The following is a 19624-nucleotide window of genomic DNA, read 5'->3' as shown; positions in this document are numbered from 1 at the left end:
GCCAACAAAGGTCCCTATAGTCAAAGCTATGGCTTTTTCTAATAGTCATGTAGGGATGTGAGAACTGGACCATAAAGAAGGTTAAATGCTGAAGAATTGATGCTTTCAAACTGTGGCGCTGGAGAAGACTCTTGAGTGTCCTTTGGATAGCAAGGAAATCAAACCGGTCAATCCTAAAGGACATAGACGCTGAATATTCATTGGAGGACTGATGCTGAAGCTGAGGCTCCTATACTGTGGCCACCTTGGGCGAAGAGCCAGCTCATCGGAAAAGACCTGATGCTGGGAAAGAGTGAGGATGGGGGAGCAGTGGACGACAGAGAGTGAGCTGGTCAGACGGCATCACTTACTCAATGGACTTGAGTTTGAGCAAACTCCGGGAGATGGTGATGGACAGGGAAGCCTGGTGTGCTGTGTGTGGTCCATGAGGGTGCAAAGAGTAGCACACGATTTAGCAACTAACCATTCTTCTGTTGATGGACACTTAGGTTGCTTCCATGTCCTGGCTATTATAAATAGTCGTTACATAACCCTGGTGGCTCATACGGTAAAGAATCTGCCTGCAATGCAGGAGACCTGGGTTCAATCCCTGGGTTGGGAAATCTCCTGCAGAAGGAAATGGCAACCCCCTCTAGTATTCTTGCCTGGAAAATTCCATGGACAGAGGAGCCTGGTGGTTACCATCCATGGGGTCACAAAGAGTTGGACACAGAACTGAGCAACTAGCACTTCATCCTTTAGAATTAGATGTTTTCTTATAGCTAATGTTGCTGCAAGGACAAAAGCACAAGCTCATCAGCGGTTCATCAGGCTGGCACTCGTGGCATGTACGTGCCCCAATTTCCCTCGCTCTTTTCACGTCTTCCACTCATACTGTTCTCCTCTCACACCTAAATTTTAAATGTGTACTGACAGCATCACATGCTTTTATACCTTTACATGGGTTGTTTCTCTTATGCTTGTCATTTCCATCTAAATAATTCCCACTCGTTGAGCACAAATGGGCTCATTCATGTGAAGCCTTCTGGGACATCCCACACCAGTAAAGAGCTCCTCTCCTCTGGCACTTTGCTCAGGGGTTTATTTTCCCACTTGCTGATTTGACCTAAAATTTACCTAAGTTTTTCTAACTGTATTCTAAGTTCCTTTCTGAAGATTGGAGCTGTTTGTTTTGCATTGTTGTAGCTTCCTCTGGAATTAGAGTACATATCCTTCTGACGAACATCTAGTGAAGATCCAGAAACCATCTCTGGCCCCTTTCCAGGGCGCCCTTCCCTGTCCTTGACACCTTGCAAGCCTAAATGTTCAAGGTCTTGTCAAACTGATGAACCTTGACAATTTATCTTAAATTCATTGCTTTCTGTTTGTTTTCATATTAACTAATGTCTCAACAATCAATCCAGAATATTTTTAAGCGATTCTGTGTTTCAACCATTATCTTATCATCACTGGAGAATGAGCATAGAAGTTATTATTTCTCCCACAAATATCTAGAGAATGAGAGTATCTGGAAACTACAAAATCATTATGGACCCTGAACATGTCTTCTGCCTCCGTGTCAAGTGCTTCACATCTATTATCTCGTTTAACCCTCTTAGTGCTCTTCCCTGAGGCTAAAAGATGAGTAGGTGACCATTCTAGAATGTGAATACAAGTCCATCCACCGCAAGATCTGGGTTCCAGGATACTTGGTTGTTTCAGAGCCACTCTCGGCTCCGTCTTCTGGTGCTCGCCTCTCCCCTTCATCCCCTGTTTGAACCCTGTGTTGCTTCCGTTGTATTCCCCTGCGGATTTATGTGAGAAAGAGCAAATGCTTACAGGGACTCTTGCCAGACCCTGTTATGCCATACATGGTCTTTTCCTGTTCGTTGTTTTGAAATTGCTTGAAATTCAGTTTAAGAGCCTGACACTTGATCTGTGCTGGGTTTTTCTGAAGAGTTAACATTTCCATCCCACAGCACTCAGGCAGCCAGGTTGTTTTTTTCTTCCCCGCCCCCACCCTCCCCCAGGTAATTAGCAGAAGTCTTCAGCATTAGTACATTATTTTCATTGTGATTGCCCTTCTTATGTTTGCTTTTTTTTAGCCAAGAACTCTTTACGGAATGCAAATTGCTTTCAAGAAATATCTGGAGAGCTAGTTTAGAAAGTTCACTTAAAATACAAATAAATTCAGCAACAGAGGAAGAATGAAAATGTCATTTTTTTTGCTGCCGTGTTTTATTTTCATGATGAAAGTAATTTCATAGTCTAAGAAGTGGAGGAAAGCATCTTCCCCTAAGATTTCCTGAAGATTTCAGAGCAAGTGACATGATCTTAAATCAATATTCTTGATGTTAAAATATTATTTAGAAGGGTGGTTATTTTAAGTGGAATAGATTTTCTAATTAAATATGACCAAGAATAATCCTTTACCTGCAAACTATAATTTATTGATATCAGATATCAGGTATCTTGGACTACTGTTTTTTTTTTAGGAACCAAGTCTCCTTTTATTCAGATTTTTTTATTTAAAACACATTTAGGTAAAACCTCTAGTTTTTGTTTCAAAATGAAGCAAATATGGTACAAACATGACTTCTTTTCTCTGAAGATACCCCTGAAATGAAGCTAAAGAAATTAAAGAAGGAAGAGAGATAGCCACAAAAGAACGGAGGTGTTTTGGGTCAGGGTGGATAAAAAAAGCATCTCTGAATGCCAGATGGAGGAAAGGTAGTGCAAGAAAAAGGAAGAAGAGAAAAGTATGAAGTCAGAACCTTGGGGAAGGTCTGGAATTAGGGTTTGCCAATACCATGTTGATTTAATAAAGCAAAGAGCATCCGACAGGTGGGACTGAATACATGAGGACTGATTGAAAAGAGGAAAATTTTAAATTAAGATAAATACACATTTTTGTAGGGAAAGAAAGGCAGCAAAGAACAATAGACAAGTATACTTTATATATGTAGCAGTTGAAAATAATAATTTTAAGCAATTGATTGGTAATAAGAAAGTAGAAGCTACTTTGCTTGAAGGTAAAGCATTCTCCTTTGAATGGGCCAAGTTTTATAACATTATTATTTGTAAAATGTATAATTTAATCCTATCATGTTACCTAATCAGTAGACAAAAATATTGATGATGTCAAAACAATGATAATGCTATTTTTGAGCTTTTAAATTTTAGATTCATCCTTGAATAAAGCCTGGAAAAATGGGTAGTAGTTAGAGTACAAAATATCTCAGTAAGAAGAGTTTGAGTGTTTAATGGTGTATGTGGAGTTGATGGAATCTGAAAATCTGAAATCCAGGAAGAAGAAATGCACAAAAAAGAGTAACTTTAAGCAGGGAATTTGCAATCCTGACTCAAGTTAATGGAACCATGCATAAATATGGAAATATATTATGCATAGTTGTAAAGTAAAAATAGAATATTTAACTTAATAAAATTTGAAAATGTTTGTAGAGTAGTATAAAAAGAAAGACAAAGTGTGATCTCCACTAGTGTCTATAAATGCATTAGTGTGTTATTTAGAGCTGTGATATCAATTGGCATAAAATAATAATAATAAACATTTCATTTCAAGCATTTATTAATATCTCTGGACTGAAGCCCTTTGTACTCCTTGGTTTGTTACCATGTGCACATTATTTGATAACAATAAACGAAAATAGAAAAGAAATTATAGCACAGTATTCTGAGAGTCCCTCTGGAAGAAGACTTGAAGTGCATGGGAATTACAAAATGTACTAGTTAGTGTTCCAGCTAACAAAATAACTTCTTAAATCAGAGGTTCTCAACATGCTTGCTCCTGGGAATCCAGCTGAGATTTGCAAGCCCCTTCAAGCTGTGTGAAGAAAGGCGTAAGTTTATATTTTACTTTTCATAGTTTATGCAGAAAGCCACCAGTCATCCAAGGGCACCGTATTTGGGGTTTTTCAAAAGTATATACAAGCATTTCTATATGATAGACACCATAAGTGTTTAAAATACAACCAGATGCAACTATACTTTTAGTGTTAAAGAGGTCCTTAGGGACTGGGGTACTTTACTGGGGTACCTTTACCTGGGTTCAGATGGATTTGCTCTGAAGGATTTCTGGGCAGACAAGATAGCTCAGCTTCATCATTCCATGACGTGAACAATTGAGAACCTCTTTGCCCACCGCTGAACTGTCACTATACCTGATTCAAGCTTTCAACTATAGTTCAACGTGACAGTGGTTCCTTTAAGTCCTTAACAAAGGTCAGGAAGTGGAAAATGGGCAGGGTCCCGAAAGATGTAAAGAGAAGTGAAAGGATACTTTAACAATATCCTGGGGATTAAAAATAGCCTGCAGCGTCATTTGTTAACACGCAGGTCAGGTCGATTGTTAGAAAGACTTTGAAATATCCCTTGTTTATTGCAGGTTGTGCTGGCTTAGTTTTCTTCATCAGTTCTCCTTTTTTAAAAAAAAATTTAACGTGTGTGTATTTCTGCTGCCTTTTGCCAATTTCCAAGAACCCCCAAATACAGACCCAGTTTTCAAGTTGATTTCGGAAGTTTGTTGAGCTCTGACACGTGTTTGAGAGTCAGTTTGATATGTAGGAGGAGCATTGGTTTTTAATAAACCTGCATTTAAATCTTGGAGCTGCAAATCATTTATCCTAGCTATTCCTTGGTTTTTACTTCTGTAAAACAGGGATAATAGCACACCCTTTATAGGATTCTTTGGCTAAAAATTATTTATTGCTGGGAAAGAAGACAGTGGTTTCCAGGAAACAACTGGTGAAATATTTTAATCATAGGAGGTTGATTCTCTAATTTTATTTATTTATCTTTGGTGTGCTGGGTCTCCGTTCTGCACCTGGGCTTTGCTCTAGTTGTGATCAGGGCCCCTCCCCTGGTGTGATCAGGGCTCCTCCCTGGCTGTGATCGGGGCCCCTCCCTGGATGTGATAGGGGCTCCTCCCTTGTTGCGGTGCTTTGGCTTCTCATTGCGATGCCTTCCCTTGTTGCAGAGCAGGGCTCTAGGGTGTGGGCTCCCTAGTTGCGGCACAGGGCTTAGTTGCCCTGCGGCATGTGGGATCTTCCTGAATCAGGGATAGAATCGATGCTTCTGCATTGACAGGCTGATCTTTTTTTCCCCACTGAGCCACCAGGGAAGCTGGGAAGTTGGTTCTGTTACCAAGGTTTTGACCAGTACTTCTTAGACATCCCCCATGGAGCCTTTTAAGCTTTGAACTAATTTGCCTTGTGTTGAAATCTCAATCTATACTTTTAACAAGCTCCCCAGATGATTCCTGGTGTGTTGCCAGGGTTGAAAATGGTTGCCTTAAATATGTGGCATGCATTTTAAGAGCAATTATTGTTTTTTATTTTCTCAACATGCAAGTTTAGTTTGAATATCTACCTCAAGATCCCCAAACACAGTCAACTTCAGATGACAATGCAAATTTTCTACGCAATCGAACTGTGTGGGTTCAACCAAGAATCTTGTCTTGGGCCACCTTTTTCTCCTTAAAATGATTGACAGCACCTCAGATGGCTGCTTTTACTTATCTAATTACTTATTTCAACAATAAACCTTTTCTGAGCATTTTCTGTTTTCAGGTACTTGTTTTTCAAAGATGAATAAAACTGACTACATCTTTTGTGGTCTTGGGAAGGGAGGACTGTAAGCAGAATATCTGGGAGGTGAATACTGTAGGGACGTGGGAATGTGTAGCGTTGTTGGGAGAACTGGGAGGAGGGCTCTTTGGCTCTATCTGCTAAGAGACCGGAGGGGCTCCTCTTGGAAAGAGAGCACTTTGGAGGAACGGGCAAGAATTACACATGTCATATGTAAGCAATAAAGATTGGAGGAAAGAAAGAACCCTACAAAAGATAAGGAGGCAATAAACCACACCAGATTATGCAAGAACTTGCCAGTAAATCTGTATTCCTGGAGCAGAATATCAGAGGCCAGAAGGAATGGGAGTGAATCCAAAGACACGACCTGGGTTAGTTCGTGGAGGCAGTGCTTGCCAACACAACATGCCTCTGATGGCATGAGTTCCACATCGCTGGCTAATAAAAATAAGCATATGGGCCACCTATAGGGGATGGGGGAAATGTGTGTGTAAATTACTAAATGAATATTTCAGTGCAAGGAGTAGAATAATTCAGGGAAGTATCAAGTCTAGCCGAGACACAGCACAGAAGAAATTGAGTCCTGCCAAATTCAAAAGAGTGAGAGATTTTATGTAGGGAATGTACCAACTGGTACATAAATTGGTACATAAATAATATGTATGCATGTGCGTACACACACAAACATATGCACAGACATATCTGCATTTTTGAGCAAAACACAAAGACAAGTAAGGATATTCTTATGTGCTTAGTTCCATATATAATGTGTTATCTTGGGATTTTCATGCTAGAAGAGATCATATAAATTACTTATGGAGATGGAATTTGTTGAAAAAGAACCACCCCACACACCATTATGCATTCTTCAAGTCATTAAAGATTGATTTACAAAAGGAAACAAACAAGGAGAGAAGCAAGAAGAAAAGGGACGTTGTAAAACACGTGCTCCCAAGTTGGTGCCTTTTCTACTTTAACCAAACATTTAAAATCAGGATAGTTGCTGGCATAGCTCATATCAATGTTCCATTGTTTAATTTTTCTATAACCTTTATAACTTTCATTTTGTGACATTTTCAAATTACCTCATCTAAATCATTTGTAGTATATACAGTATAGTGAAAGTTGCTCAGTCTTATCCAACTCTTTGCAGCCCCATGGGCTATACAGTGCATGGAATTCTCCAGGCCAGAACACTGGAGTGGGTAGCCTACCTCTTCTCCAGCGGATCTTCCCGCCCCAGGAATCAAACCAGGGTCTCCTGTGTTGCTGAGCTGTGGGGGAGCCCTGAATCATCTGGAGGCCCCTAGTAAAGACGCGCTTCTTTCAGTTCTGTCAGCCTCATCGCTGTGTACATCTCAGTTTCTTAAATGTATTTCTTCTTTCTAGTTCTTGGGGATCACAAGACTCTTTGAGGCTAAAATTGATCATGAACGGTAGAAGGCAGACAAGAAATGGTCTCAGTGATTCATTGATTGTTCCAATTTTCCCTTTTAGACACTAGCCAAGAAAATAGATTTTGATTTTTCCTTTAATCAAGAAGTCGTAGAATTAGTGCCTGAGTAAAATTTCACAGTGGTTTGTAGATTTTTTAATTTATGTTTTCCACCAAGTCCCTTTTTGAGACGTGTTTCTTTATGTTTGGCTGCACCGGTTCTTTGCTGCTTTGAGCAGGCGCTCTCTCCCTGCAGTGGCTGGGCGCAGAGTCGCGGTGCGCACGCGGCTTGTCTCTGCGGAGCCCGGGCTCCGGGGCGCACGGACTTCGTTAACTGCCGCCCGTGGCTCAGTCGTCGCGGCCCTCAGGCTCTGGGGCGCAGGCTCAGCAGCTGTGGTGCATGGGCTCAGTTGCTCCGTAGCAAGTGAAATCTGCCCGGAGCAGGGATGCAACCCACGTTCCCTGCATTGGCAGATGGGTTCTTACCCACCGTGCCACCAAGGATGTCCAGTTTGTGGATGTTTATGTTGCCTCTACAGTTTGTTTTGTGTTGAATCTTGTATCCCCCAAAAGTATGTTATAACCCTAATTCCCAGTACATTAGAGTGTGACCTTATGTGGAAATAGTCACTTTACAGAGATAATCAATTTAAAATGAGTTCACAAGAGTGGTCCCTAATCGCATATGACTGGTACTCTGATAATAAGGAGAAATTTGGACACAGAGACGCACTCAGGTGGAATGGGATGTGAAGATGGAGAATTAGAGTGATGCGACTGTAGGCTAAGTGACAAGACATGGGAAGCTAGGGAGAGGTGGGGAGAATGCTCCTTACAGACTTCACGGGGAGTAAGTATGGTTTGCCAGCATCTTGACTTTGAGCTTCTAACCTCCAAGACTATGAGGTAATGAATTTCTGTTGATGTAAGCTGGTGGTCTTTTTTTATAGCAACACTAGGAAATTAATATATGGTTAAAATATTTGAAATGAAGGATTAAAAAGTCAACCGATATCATACTTTCATGTTGTAATTGTTTCAATCCATCCTCCCATCCACACATCTGTCCATCCACACAGCCATCTTTCCATCCATACCTACATCTGTCCATTCATCCATCCATCCATCTAATAGCATTATGATTTTGAAAAAGGAATTTAACAAAAGTAGCGAGCACATAACTTCAGATTAAGAGGAAAAAGCCCTTCGGTTCAGCCATCCGTGACCCGTATACAAGCATGTTCTGTCCTCTCCTGTCTTTCCACTTCATATTCCGACCCCCGCCCTGCGTTTCGGTGACCTGCAGAGAAGCCAGATGTGATTGTGACCTTCTGGTGCAGCTGGTAGTTTAATGAATTTCTGAAATTTATCCTCCAGCCCAATCCACAACACTGTGATCTCTGGGGTGCTCTTGGTAAATGGAGTCCCAGCTCTGGAGCTGTTAGATTTTATTACTTAGACCTTATTCAGAAACAGGCCTATTGAACCTTGGATAACATGACTTCTGGCTCAGGCAGCCCCACAGGCACGCATTGTCTTCCAAAGAGATTTTGCCATTTAAGTCCATCAGAAACAAGATTCCGATAAAAGCATTTGAGTCAGATTCTGTCCCTGTATTGCTGATAACAGGGTGTCTGAAGTGTCCAAATTAAGGACTGGAGTCTTCCCTACAGAGTGATATTAGTCTGATCAGTCAGCAGTCTTCCCTTTTAAAGAAACTTAATATTCTTTTGGCCTGAAAACAATATCCCATTGCAGAAAAGGGATGCCCATCCATAGAATAAAATCGCTTTCTTTCCTTCCTTTTGTCCTCTGATTTTTTTCTTCTCTCCTGGGATACCTTTTCTCATTGATAGAGGAGATATTTCAATAAAATTTAAACATATATTAATCTTCCCTGGGTTCCAGGAAAACACGTGGGAACCAGAGGGAATGGGAACATGGGTGACACATAGCCCCTACCCTACTCACTGACAACACCGCATACAGATGACTTTTAAAGATGAACAGGATTAAACTTCCATGATGAGACATGCATGTGTCAGCAACACTTCCACAAACGCAATTAAAAATTAAGGAACTATACTCAATATCTTGCAATAATCTACAAAGCAAAAGAATCTATAAAATTATACATGTTATATACAATAATGAACTGATCTGCAAAACAGAAATGGACCCTCAGACAAGGTGAACAAACTTGCTGTTTCCCAAGGGGAAGGAGGGTGGAAGGATAAACCGAAGAATTTGGGATGAACAGAGATATACACTACTAGAGCTAGAATAGATGAACAACAGAGACCTGCTCTACAGCAAGGAATTAGACTCAATATTTTATAATAATCTATAATGAAAAAGAATCTTAATAAGAATATATGTATGTGTGTATGTGTGTGTAACTGACTCACTTTGCTGTATACCTGAGACTAATAGTGTCACGAATCAAATATGTCAATAATTTTTTTAATTAAAAAAAAGAAAAAAAATCTGAGTGCAGTTACCTGTGGGAATTCCACGATACATTGGTAGAATGCAATTTGCCAGAGCACATGAATGATTCCAAGAAAAATAAAATCTTACGACCCCTTCAGGCTCCTCATGCTTTATTTTGAACTCTCTGTTTCACATTATTAGCCTGCTCGGAGAACATTAGGGAAAATAGCTATGGCAGAAAGCTACTGAAAGGTCTCTTCCATTTGGATATATCCTGAGTACTTGGAGAGCATCCAAATGGCTTGGCACATTTAAGTTCAAGCACGGGTTTTCTGAGCAAAATCAGCTTCTCCTGAACTGAGCAGAACAGTGTGTCTGTTCGCCTTTGCCTGGGAAGATCCCTGGTGGGAAAATGGTCTGATGTTGGCCTATAAAGTAGAAAGAGAACCAATGAGTCATTGCTTCAGCGCTTAAATGAACCTGCGTCTAGAAATGAGTTCAAAAGTGAATGTATGTGAACCCCGTTTGGCGGCTGCCAGCTGCAGACTCTCCTCTGAGCTTCTCGACCCCTGTTGTATCACGGGGTTGTTAATCCACATGCTTTTGCTTCTCATAAACTCTCTCCACCCCTCATGCGTAAGGTTCCCTTGTGAACCCAGATTTTCTCACTGCTGTGATTAACACCATCCCAAGACTGATGTTAAGTTTTGATATCAGGCTTCAATAATGTTCAATTTGTGTTTTAGCAACTCAACAGCCATGTGGTGGGCCCTGGCCCAAGTGGGAGCCACTCCGTTAATTCCTGGGTACAAAGAGCACAGGGCCGCGGCCCCTGCCTTGACTTTCCCCCTTTTGGGTGAGACACGAGACGAGAGAGGGCTTCAGATGGGGCGGTGGAGCGGCCTGAGGGTGAGGAGGCGGACCTGGCCTCTCCGAAGGAGGTCAGCTGAGAATTCTGGCAGAAGAGATGGGTTCTGTTTGGAGTCCCGAGAAGTAGGTAGGCCTTAGCCAGAGGAAGATGAAGCAGGAGGTGTGGGGAAAGGGTTTTCAAGGCAGAGGAAGAGGCATGTGCAGAAGACTGGAGGGTAAAAGAAAGCTGGGTGCGTTGAAAAATCGGTTGTGCCCTTGTGCCTGGAATATGTTGCACTTCCTACTTAAATGTATCAAATTCGCAGACTTAAGCTTGACCTGATGAGTGAGCTCGATGGCAAAAGCTTCCCTCTAGTTGAATGAATGCATCTGTGAGGTGAGCTGACATGTGTCCTTTGCTGTTGGGCAAAAGCAGAGAAACCAGGAGACTTCACGGGCAGCCTCCCTCCAGCCCTGCTCAGAGCTCTGTCTTGGTCTTGGGTGACCGGGATTCCTGTCAAATTTCCTCTCTACCTGAACCTCAGAGAAGGGGGGATGCTGAAATGCCCTGATGTTGTTGATGGGAGTGGGGATACCATGGGAGAAGGCACGTTGGAAAAAAGGCAACTAATGATACTTTTAAGATGCGTGCACTGTGTGGGTGTGGAAGTTGTGTGTCTGTTTTCAAAAGAGGGAAAAAGTTGCAAGTTTTTTCAAATGGAAAATGTTGTTGAAGAAACACAATTATTATAAATTTTAATAATGTGTAAGTCATATAATGGAGAAGGAAATGGCAACCCACTCCAGTCTTCTTGCCTGGAGAATCTCATGGACAGAGGAGCCTGGTGGGCTACAGTCCACGGGGTCACAAAGAGTCAAACACCACTAAGCAACGAACACACACACATGCATGAGTCATATAAACACAAATTTTACATAGTCGATGGAATAAACTATGTGTCACTTAACATTCAGTTCGGTTCAGTCGCTCAGTCGTGTCCAACTCTCTGCGACCCCACGGCCTGCAGCACGCCAGGCCTCCCTGTCCATCACCACCTCCTGGAGCTTGCTCAAACTCATGTCCATCAAGTCGGTGATGCCACTTTATATTACAGGGTCACACATTCCAGGACAGTGGAGATCACAAAGCTTTATTGTGGTGCTGGATGGAGGGGGCCGGCGTGGGAAGTTGTGCTGCTTATTACTTCTGTGATGTTAGGCCACGGGCGATGAGAGCTCCTCAGTAGGTTGCTGGGATAGAAGCAATGCTTACAAGCACAGATACAAGGTGAGTGCCAGTAAGTGTGACCTTGGCCTGATTGTCACAGGTCACTCTCACCTAGAAATGCCAGCCGGAAGAGACCACCTTTATATTTCTAGACTTCTAAACATCCTGGCATTTAAATTCTAATTCTTTGATATGAAAACCGCAGGTACTAATAGGAACAGAGACAGGAGGTCTCGGAGCAGGAAAGGTAAAGTCAGGGTTAAGCCCCATCCATCCTCTGAAGACACAGCAGCATCCTAGGAAAGGGAATCCAGGGAGAGAACCTCAGCTGACTTACTTGAGGCTGGCCCAGGTCACTCATTTACAAATCAATTTAGCAGGAAGCCCTGAGGGGAGATGAGGGAAAAGCAAGGCCCGGGAAAGAAATGCAAAGATCCTTAAACCTGAAATGAAGGAAAACATATTCATTTGGCTTTAAATAAGGCCTTAGGCTGAGTTTGAAATTGGATTTTACTCTAGAGTTGGGGTGAGCATATCAATAGCTCGTGTATCAGTCTTCACTTTTGTGTGTTGGTTTGGGGAATGTTGGATAATGTATTTGGAAAATCTTAGCTTTCAAAATATCCCACTTTAGGTGTTATGTAAGTATGTCTTAAAATACCATGTAGCTTTTACCATTTCTTTTTAGTTTTTAACTCAGGGCTGCGTGGGTTCAGGGGAATGTCCGACTGTGATTACTGTGTATTACATTTTTAGTTTAATGACTTTACTTTTGCACAAAAGCTTACAATTTATTCATATTCATATAATGATTTTATTTTACAGGATCGCATTTTTTAAACTGTATGTATTGAACAAAGATGCTAAATTTAAAAACAAACTACAAAAGCTTTGATTATACTATTTTAGAAATTAGTTATCTAAAGCAGATATTTTGCATTGCGGGACATCTCAGAGAATTTAATGTTAGGTGTGCGCCGTGAATGCCCAGGCTGTGGTTCCTAGGTTTCCTACAACTTATTTGACCAGGAACTCCTTTTTTCTTACCTGCACACGCTGGCATTTCTTGAGACGGCTTTTGTAGAGATTCCTAGTGATAATACACGTACACACAATAAAGTATGATTATTTTGACAGATCGGACCTGTTGGTTCAAGGACAGAAAACCGGCACACATGACTTTCTTGTTGAGCAGAACGTTTGATTACGGAGCACCTGCATCTGCATCCACAGCCAGTGTGCGCGGTCCTCAGTCTGTCTGACTCTGCGATCCCGCGGACTGTAGCCCTCCAGACCCCTCTGTCCATGGGATCCTCACTGCTAAATGATGGTGTGTTTGGGCAGAATGAACACGGTGACTGTATGTGTCCCCGGAGTGACGGCAGGTGCTGCTTTTAGTTATATACCCTGTGCTGTGCTTAGTTGCTCAGTTGTGCCCGACCCTTGGTGACCCCGCGCACTGTAGCCCACCAGGCTCCTCTGTCCATGGGGTTCTCCAGGCAAGAATACTGGAGCGGGTTGCCATTTCCTTCTCCAATATAGACCATGTGGTATCACTTAATTACCTGTTTAACAGCAGAAATTACTTAGATTTAGTCCTTTTTAATTCCTTGTTGTAAACAGTCTTCCATATATTTGTAGATGTATCTGTTAAAGAGGTGACTGTGACTTACGTTCATTACTGACGGCATTAAACTTTTGTCATTTTGTTGTACTAGGTTCCTGAAATAATAGTAGAGAATTACTCATGGTGGTGTAACTATAGTTGTTGATTTCATCATTAAAGGATAATTCAGTTTAAAAAAATGCATACTGGAAAATAAGATTGCCTTTGAAGAAGAACACAGTTTAAAAAAATGCATACTGGAAAATAAGATTGCCTTTGAAGAAGAACACAATACTTTGCATTTTAAAATTTGATTTTATAGCTATAGTGATCAGAACAATATTCAGTTCAAAAAAAAAAGAAATCTAGAGAATATGCCACATCTGCCTAAAGCGTCTGCTTCTAAAATACTTCCTACAATGATTTGGATTTAATGCCGTCAGCGAAAGTGACCAGCATTACTGAAAGACAAAAATAAAAAGCTGCTCTCGAAATATGATAAACTCAAAACTATGTATTTTCAGAGAGCATCTTTAATATAAATATGCCGTTCCTTTTTATTTCACAGTGTCATTATTAAGGGGCTTCTGTATTCCTGAATAGAATATAGGTGTAATTCACCTGATCTGTAAGAGAAATGGACCCTGTTTTTGCAGATGGAACAGATGCAGTAGAAACGGTGAGACAGCTGCCTCTACATTAGTACCTCTTTCAGCTTTTTAGTTTTCCTTCGTTCTCGGCCAGAAAGGAAGGCGCCCCAGTGCTCTGTGTCACAGAAGCACTGTGAGGGCGTTTGTGAGCGGGCTCGGAGGGGCCCTGGGGGGCCGGAGGTGGCTCTGGAAGCGTCCTGCCCTCCCTCGGGGGTGGCTGCTGGCCCTCAGGTTCTGCGCGTGGTCCATTTCGGTTCTAAGGAAATAGGGGTGAGGCGGGGCTGAGGAAAGTTTGATTTAACTGGGGTGGGAGACACGGTAGTGTATAGAGCAGAATCCTGGACCATTCCCTATGACCTTTCACACGAGTATTCTAGGTTCAAACGAAGAAAAGTAAACTGTAACTTTATGTTAATTTCTAATGTTTGGATTCAGATGCAGAACTGAATTTAGAAATGAGCTCAGATCCTGTATTAAGATTTGAAAAACTTACAGAGTTTACTGGAAACAATTCAAACATTCATCAGCTAACACGTGGATAAACACACTAGGGGGAAGGTAAAATGTCAGTCGCTGGGTCGTGTCCGACTCTGTGTGACCCTGGACTACAGCCCGCAGGCTCCTCCATCCATGGGATTCTCCAGGGAAGAATTCTGGAGTGGGCTGCCATCTCCTTCTCCAGGGGATCTACCAGACCCAGGGATTGAACCCGGTCTCCTGCATTGCAGGCGGATTCTTTCAAGTCTGAGCACCAGGGAAGCACACACCGGGGTTCGCCCGTACAAAGGGCTGCGACTCCCCAGGAGAAAGGGGTGCTCCCAGCACCTGCGGTGGCGTGGGCGAGTCTGAAAAGCATCATGCGGGATGAAAGGTGCCGGACACGGAACATCACACAGACGCCGTTTGTATGAACCTTGAGGAGAGGGAAAAATATAGTTACAGAAGGCAGAGCAGTGATTTCACCGGGTGGGGCGGGAGGCAGGAATTGACCTCAGGAGGGAACTTTATGGGTAATGGAAATGTTCTATGAGGTAATTATAAGACTGTATCTGTCAAATCTCATCAAACTGTAAATTTAGCATTGGTGAGCTTTATTGTATTTAAATTAAAATTAAAACTGGTTGAAAAGAAAATATGATATAATTCACTCGTGGGGGAGAGAATCCTAGAATTTGTTAATTCCTGGAAGTGACCAGAAAAATTGTGGGACAGCTGAGCTTCATCCAAAATCTGGGGTGAACATCAGGAAAAATGCAAAGTAATGATGGAAGCTAAAAATGAGAACCCATGAGTTCTTCCTGATCACAGCTGTTTAATAGAAAAACCATCTAGCCTGGTGCTTAGCGCCTGGAGGCACTTAGTAAATGCTGAGCGCTGTCGTTTTTTGCTGTTGATGCTGTTATTGTTAGTATTTAGAACAGTGCATGATGAGTGTCTAGACAACATCATAGACGCTGTGAATAGAGAAAACCTTTATCCTACCTACTGGGGGAAAGTCTATGACTTAACTGGTTCTGATGATCTGAAATACACAAAAGGAGGTAGAATTTATCAGTGACTGGTTTAGGCTAATTAGTGAACTATAATGTATCACAGAAGTGCTTAGAACATCATTTCACAGACATATTCTTAGCTTGTGTGTGTGTCAAATCTGGTCTGAACCGACTCAGTCCATGGTGAAGCCTCTCAGAAGAACTTTGTATCGGATGAGAGTTAAGAGTTCCAAAGTCTGCAAGCATTGAACAGAATCAATGGCTGGTGTATGGCATTGAAATCATTTTGGAACGTTTTTTGGACACGTGAGAGGGAGAAAGTGCCAACAAAGACGGTAGGAATGTGAGGCTCCTGTTATCCCTGATCATCACATACACACACGGGAGAGCCAAGATTGAGTGACTTTCATGTGCCTGGCACTGGACTGCGCGAAGTGATTTCAAGGATTACTATGACTAAACTTCATCACAAGCTTAAGAGAGCACAGAGGCCGCACAAGTATTAAGAAGACAATCAAAGTTTGTGCCTGACTAACGTTTGGGAGCCGTGGGTGAGGACCCTGGAACAAACCTCGCTGACATCACATTTTACCAGCGTTGGATGGCCACCATCATGCTTTGGGTGTCCCGTGTCCTGTCCTGGGAGCGGGATGCAGAGACAACTGACATCTGGCCCAAACTCTCTGACCTCCAAGTAGTGAGCCCGTAGGGGAGCAGCGTGTGTTAGGTGATCAGACAGTGATTGTGGAAAGAGCGTGTAGTTCCACGTGTTTGAATTCTTAGCAGAATTTGTGTACAAGTATCCCTTGCTTTTTTCAAAGTTTGTTTTCTATCACTTTGACCAAAAGACCTATATTAGTACCTGTTTCCACCAACCAAAGCAAATTGAAGAGGATTTCAAAAAAAAAAAGGACAAACGTTGGAAATGGGGTCCAGCCTTTGTTGTCGCAACAGCCCTTATAGAGGCGGCAGGAACCGTGAACAGCAAGGCTGGTATCTCCAGCTCTTTCCCCAGGGAAGCACGCTCTGCGTCCCAGCGGCCAGCCGCCAAGGCTTTGCGCTATGTGTCTGAGCCTCTGTGCTTTATCTCCATTTGCTTGTTGCAGCTGTTAGCAAGATGGGTGCTAAGGTAGTGGCTTCTCATTTCAGATAGCAGGGGGAATCCGTGCTAGGTTCTTAAGGCAGAAAAGATACCAAACACAGCAGAAGGTTAATTATCCATAAAGAGGCTTAAGTTATTTTCATGGCCGCACGTCTGTTTTGAAGTCCATTTGAGGCAATGGTACAGACTCAATGCTGTGTAAGATTTCACACATTCACGATAACTTGAGTTTTGATAAATCTTTAATTATATAGGAAGGTTATCAAACTGAGACAATCGTGGATCCTAAATGAGAGAAGCGGTTAGCATGCAGACTCTAATGGGTACATTTATCATTTCTTTATCACACTGTGCTTCCGGCTCATTGTTGTCTATTTTCTAAGAAAGTAGAAGTGCCGTTTCTTAGAATAAAAATGTTCTGTCTAGTGCGAGCAGTAGATTGAAGCTGTCCAGATTGGTTCTTTAATGAAACAGGCAAGATTCCAATGGAACTGACAAGCTTTATTTCTATTTGTTGTATTTTTTTGTCATTACAGATGGACCCGATTCAGAAAGCTGTAATAAATCATACTTTCGGGGTTCCTCTTCCTCATCGAAGAAAGCAGATCATTTCGTGCAACATTTGCCAGTTGAGATTTAATTCTGATGTAAGTTTACCGTTTAGTATTCACTGAAAAAATGCAGTTTGCCGTTCTAATTTTGCAGAAGAGATTTCTGGAACATTTTTCTCCAATGACTGAGCATGTCAAGATTCAAAGATAACATTTTAACTCCTTATGTGCTTTAATTTTGGAGTTTATTATGTTTGGTCATTTTCTATAGAAAAATCACACCTAAGCAAACTGCACTTGTGGTTTAATGGTATTTTTTAGTCTCCCAGGAATGCTAAATTTAGATAACACACTTGCTTTTGGAGAACAGTCAACATTTAGGACTAACGAGATTTTCAATAAATAATGTCTCTGAAATAAGGTAGGTCCCAGGTGATATTTCAAGGCCATGGTTTTGGCTTTGTGAATTCTCTTCTCCTGCTTTGATGGCCCTTAAGTCCAGATCAGCTCTGGTGCCTTTAATCGTTTTTGTGTTAGAGATCTCAAGTCCCTGACCTAGAAGTACTAGCATTTTAATGGGCTTCTAAAGACCTCAAAGGATCCCAGCCCCTAATGAGTAAAAGTTAAGGAGGAAACGTGGCAGGAGGGAGATAGTGTAGACCTGACCCTTTGCATGTTACTCACAGAGAGGGAGTCACATCGTTTATACCTTTTCTAAGAGTCAAGGTTGACTCTGGATCCAACACAGAAGCCAATTTGGCTTGCAGCCCATATGGAAAATACTGACACTCCTCCTCAACCTGCCCTGGTGGAGTTGGTCCTGAGATAACAGAAAAGAAAAGGAATGCTGGTTTGGAAGGAACGAAAATTGAGCATTTGTGGGTGCGCTTAGCAAACGGAGGACCCCAGCCTGTCAGTATGACCCCTCCAGGGTGCCATGGATCTGGCCCTAAATTGATGTGCTCTATGGAGATGACGAAACAAATTGGATTCTAGAGAATGTTAGGCCTTCCAGCATTTAATCGCCCTAGGCAAGTAGTTCCCTTAGGTGATCTGATGATGAGGGTTGCATATGAGATAATCAGGCAGAGGAAATAGAGTGTCACAAACAGAGTGGCTTTTTCCTTTGGTGAGAACATTTCATTTTGTGTAAAGTTTGCTACTGTCTTATGATCTCATCCTTAAACTGGTACAATCACCAAGATAATTTTATAACATTCCCTCTGCTGGCTTAAAAAATTGGAGAGGAGACTGCCTGCATAGCACTTGAATGGGCTACTACTGATATTAAAAGAATACGCTAAGATACAGCATTTTATGTGAAAGGATGTCTTTTGGGTTTTTTTGTTTGTTTGTTTCATTGTTTGTTTTCTAATAATTAGCACCTTGATTTGAATTTTAAGAAAATTACTATAGTTTGACTTACAAATATTTCAAGTGATTAGTATTATGTAATATTCTCTTTCGGCTGGTATAAAAACAGTTTCCCTGACATACAAATAAGAGTTCTGAACTTAGTAGTACAACCTTGACCATTTTTAAATACTCAGCAAACAATCGTATAGTTCCATAATTGTTAAGTGCATCCTTCTTTATTCTGAAGTTTCACTTTGGAACTGATTGGTTGATGTTGAGGAAGTCTTTCAGGAGCCACATTTTCACTCTTTACATCTAACGGGGCTACTTCAAATACCAACCTTTCTGCTAACAGTTTCACTGTTAATGTTTTTGTCCATGTTAAGGAAACTTCCTGTAAGCTGAAGTCTTAGAAAGAGACTTCAAGCTGATTGAACCCAATCTCCCACTAGATGAGAGAAAACCACTGGCTAGATCAAGACTAAGTCTTTGGGTTGACTACGTCCCGTAATGGGTAACTCACCACTTCAAGACGGTTGATCCTTTATATATATATCTATCTATCTATCTATATATGTCTTTTTAAGCGTTTCTACTCATCTTCCAGATGGATATCAAAACCAGATTTAAAAAACTAGAAATGCTGTCAGATATGCTTTAGGAAACACTATCTTATGATTATTAGCATGAAGGAACATAATAAAAATAAAGATTTGCATACTTCTTTTCTAAAACGTAAACTCATTTTATTTCCATTGTAAGAGAGGATAAAAAAATGTATTTGTGTTCATTTGCTAGTGAGTTTTCAAGGTGATATCAGGATTAGGATGTATTTTTTAGGGAAATTGATTCTCCCAACTCTGCTTTCAGATTCCTCTAGAAGGAAACACCCCACGGTGTTTGGAGGCGCACGGTGTCAGGGCCCGTCCTCACTGAAGAGGGCAGGCTGGACCCCTCTTAGATGGCACTGTGTCAGTCTCTTGTTGCTGCTGTGACGGTGCCACGCGGTTAGTGTTTTCAGGTGTCTCCGCTCTGTGACCTCGTAGTTCTGGAGCTGAGAGTCAGAACGGGTATCACTGGGCTGCAAGCAGGGTGTCGGCAGGGTGATGGCCCTTCAGGGGCCCTGGGGAGGTTTCCATTCCTTGTCTTTTCTAGAAGCTGCCCTCTTTCCTTAGCATGACACCCCCTCCCAGCCTCAGGACCACAAGGCCGATTGAGCTCATCTCATACGGAATCACTCTCACCATTCTGCCTCACTCTTCCACATTTAAGGACCTTTGTGATCACAATAGACCCACCTAGATAATCCAGGATAACTTTTCTATTTTAAATTTAG

At 41.8% G+C, this 19624-nt stretch overlaps 1 protein-coding gene across 4 annotated transcripts in view; it reads left to right on the top strand.

Annotated features, from left to right (window-relative positions):
- ZNF385D (zinc finger protein 385D) overlaps positions 1-19624 on the top strand; it is a 938617-nt gene that overhangs the window by 773627 nt on the left and 145366 nt on the right. For 3 of the 4 annotated variants that reach the window (XM_081520983.1, XM_081520986.1, XM_081520985.1), the window contains one exon: positions 16918-17028. The exons of the other annotated variant lie outside the window; for it this stretch is intronic. In XM_081520983.1, coding sequence (XP_081377109.1) covers positions 16918-17028 — 111 coding nt within the window. The remainder of the gene's footprint in view (positions 1-16917; positions 17029-19624) is intronic. 4 annotated transcript variants of the gene reach the window in all.

Source organism: Giraffa tippelskirchi, chromosome 8 (genome assembly GCF_054371585.1).
Source record: "Giraffa tippelskirchi isolate mGirTip1 chromosome 8, T2T-mGirTip1v1.2.pri, whole genome shotgun sequence".
Classification (NCBI taxonomy): Eukaryota; Metazoa; Chordata; class Mammalia; order Artiodactyla; family Giraffidae; genus Giraffa; species Giraffa tippelskirchi.
Note: the sequence above shows the minus strand (reverse complement) of the source record. Positions and strands in the feature narration are given on the sequence as shown.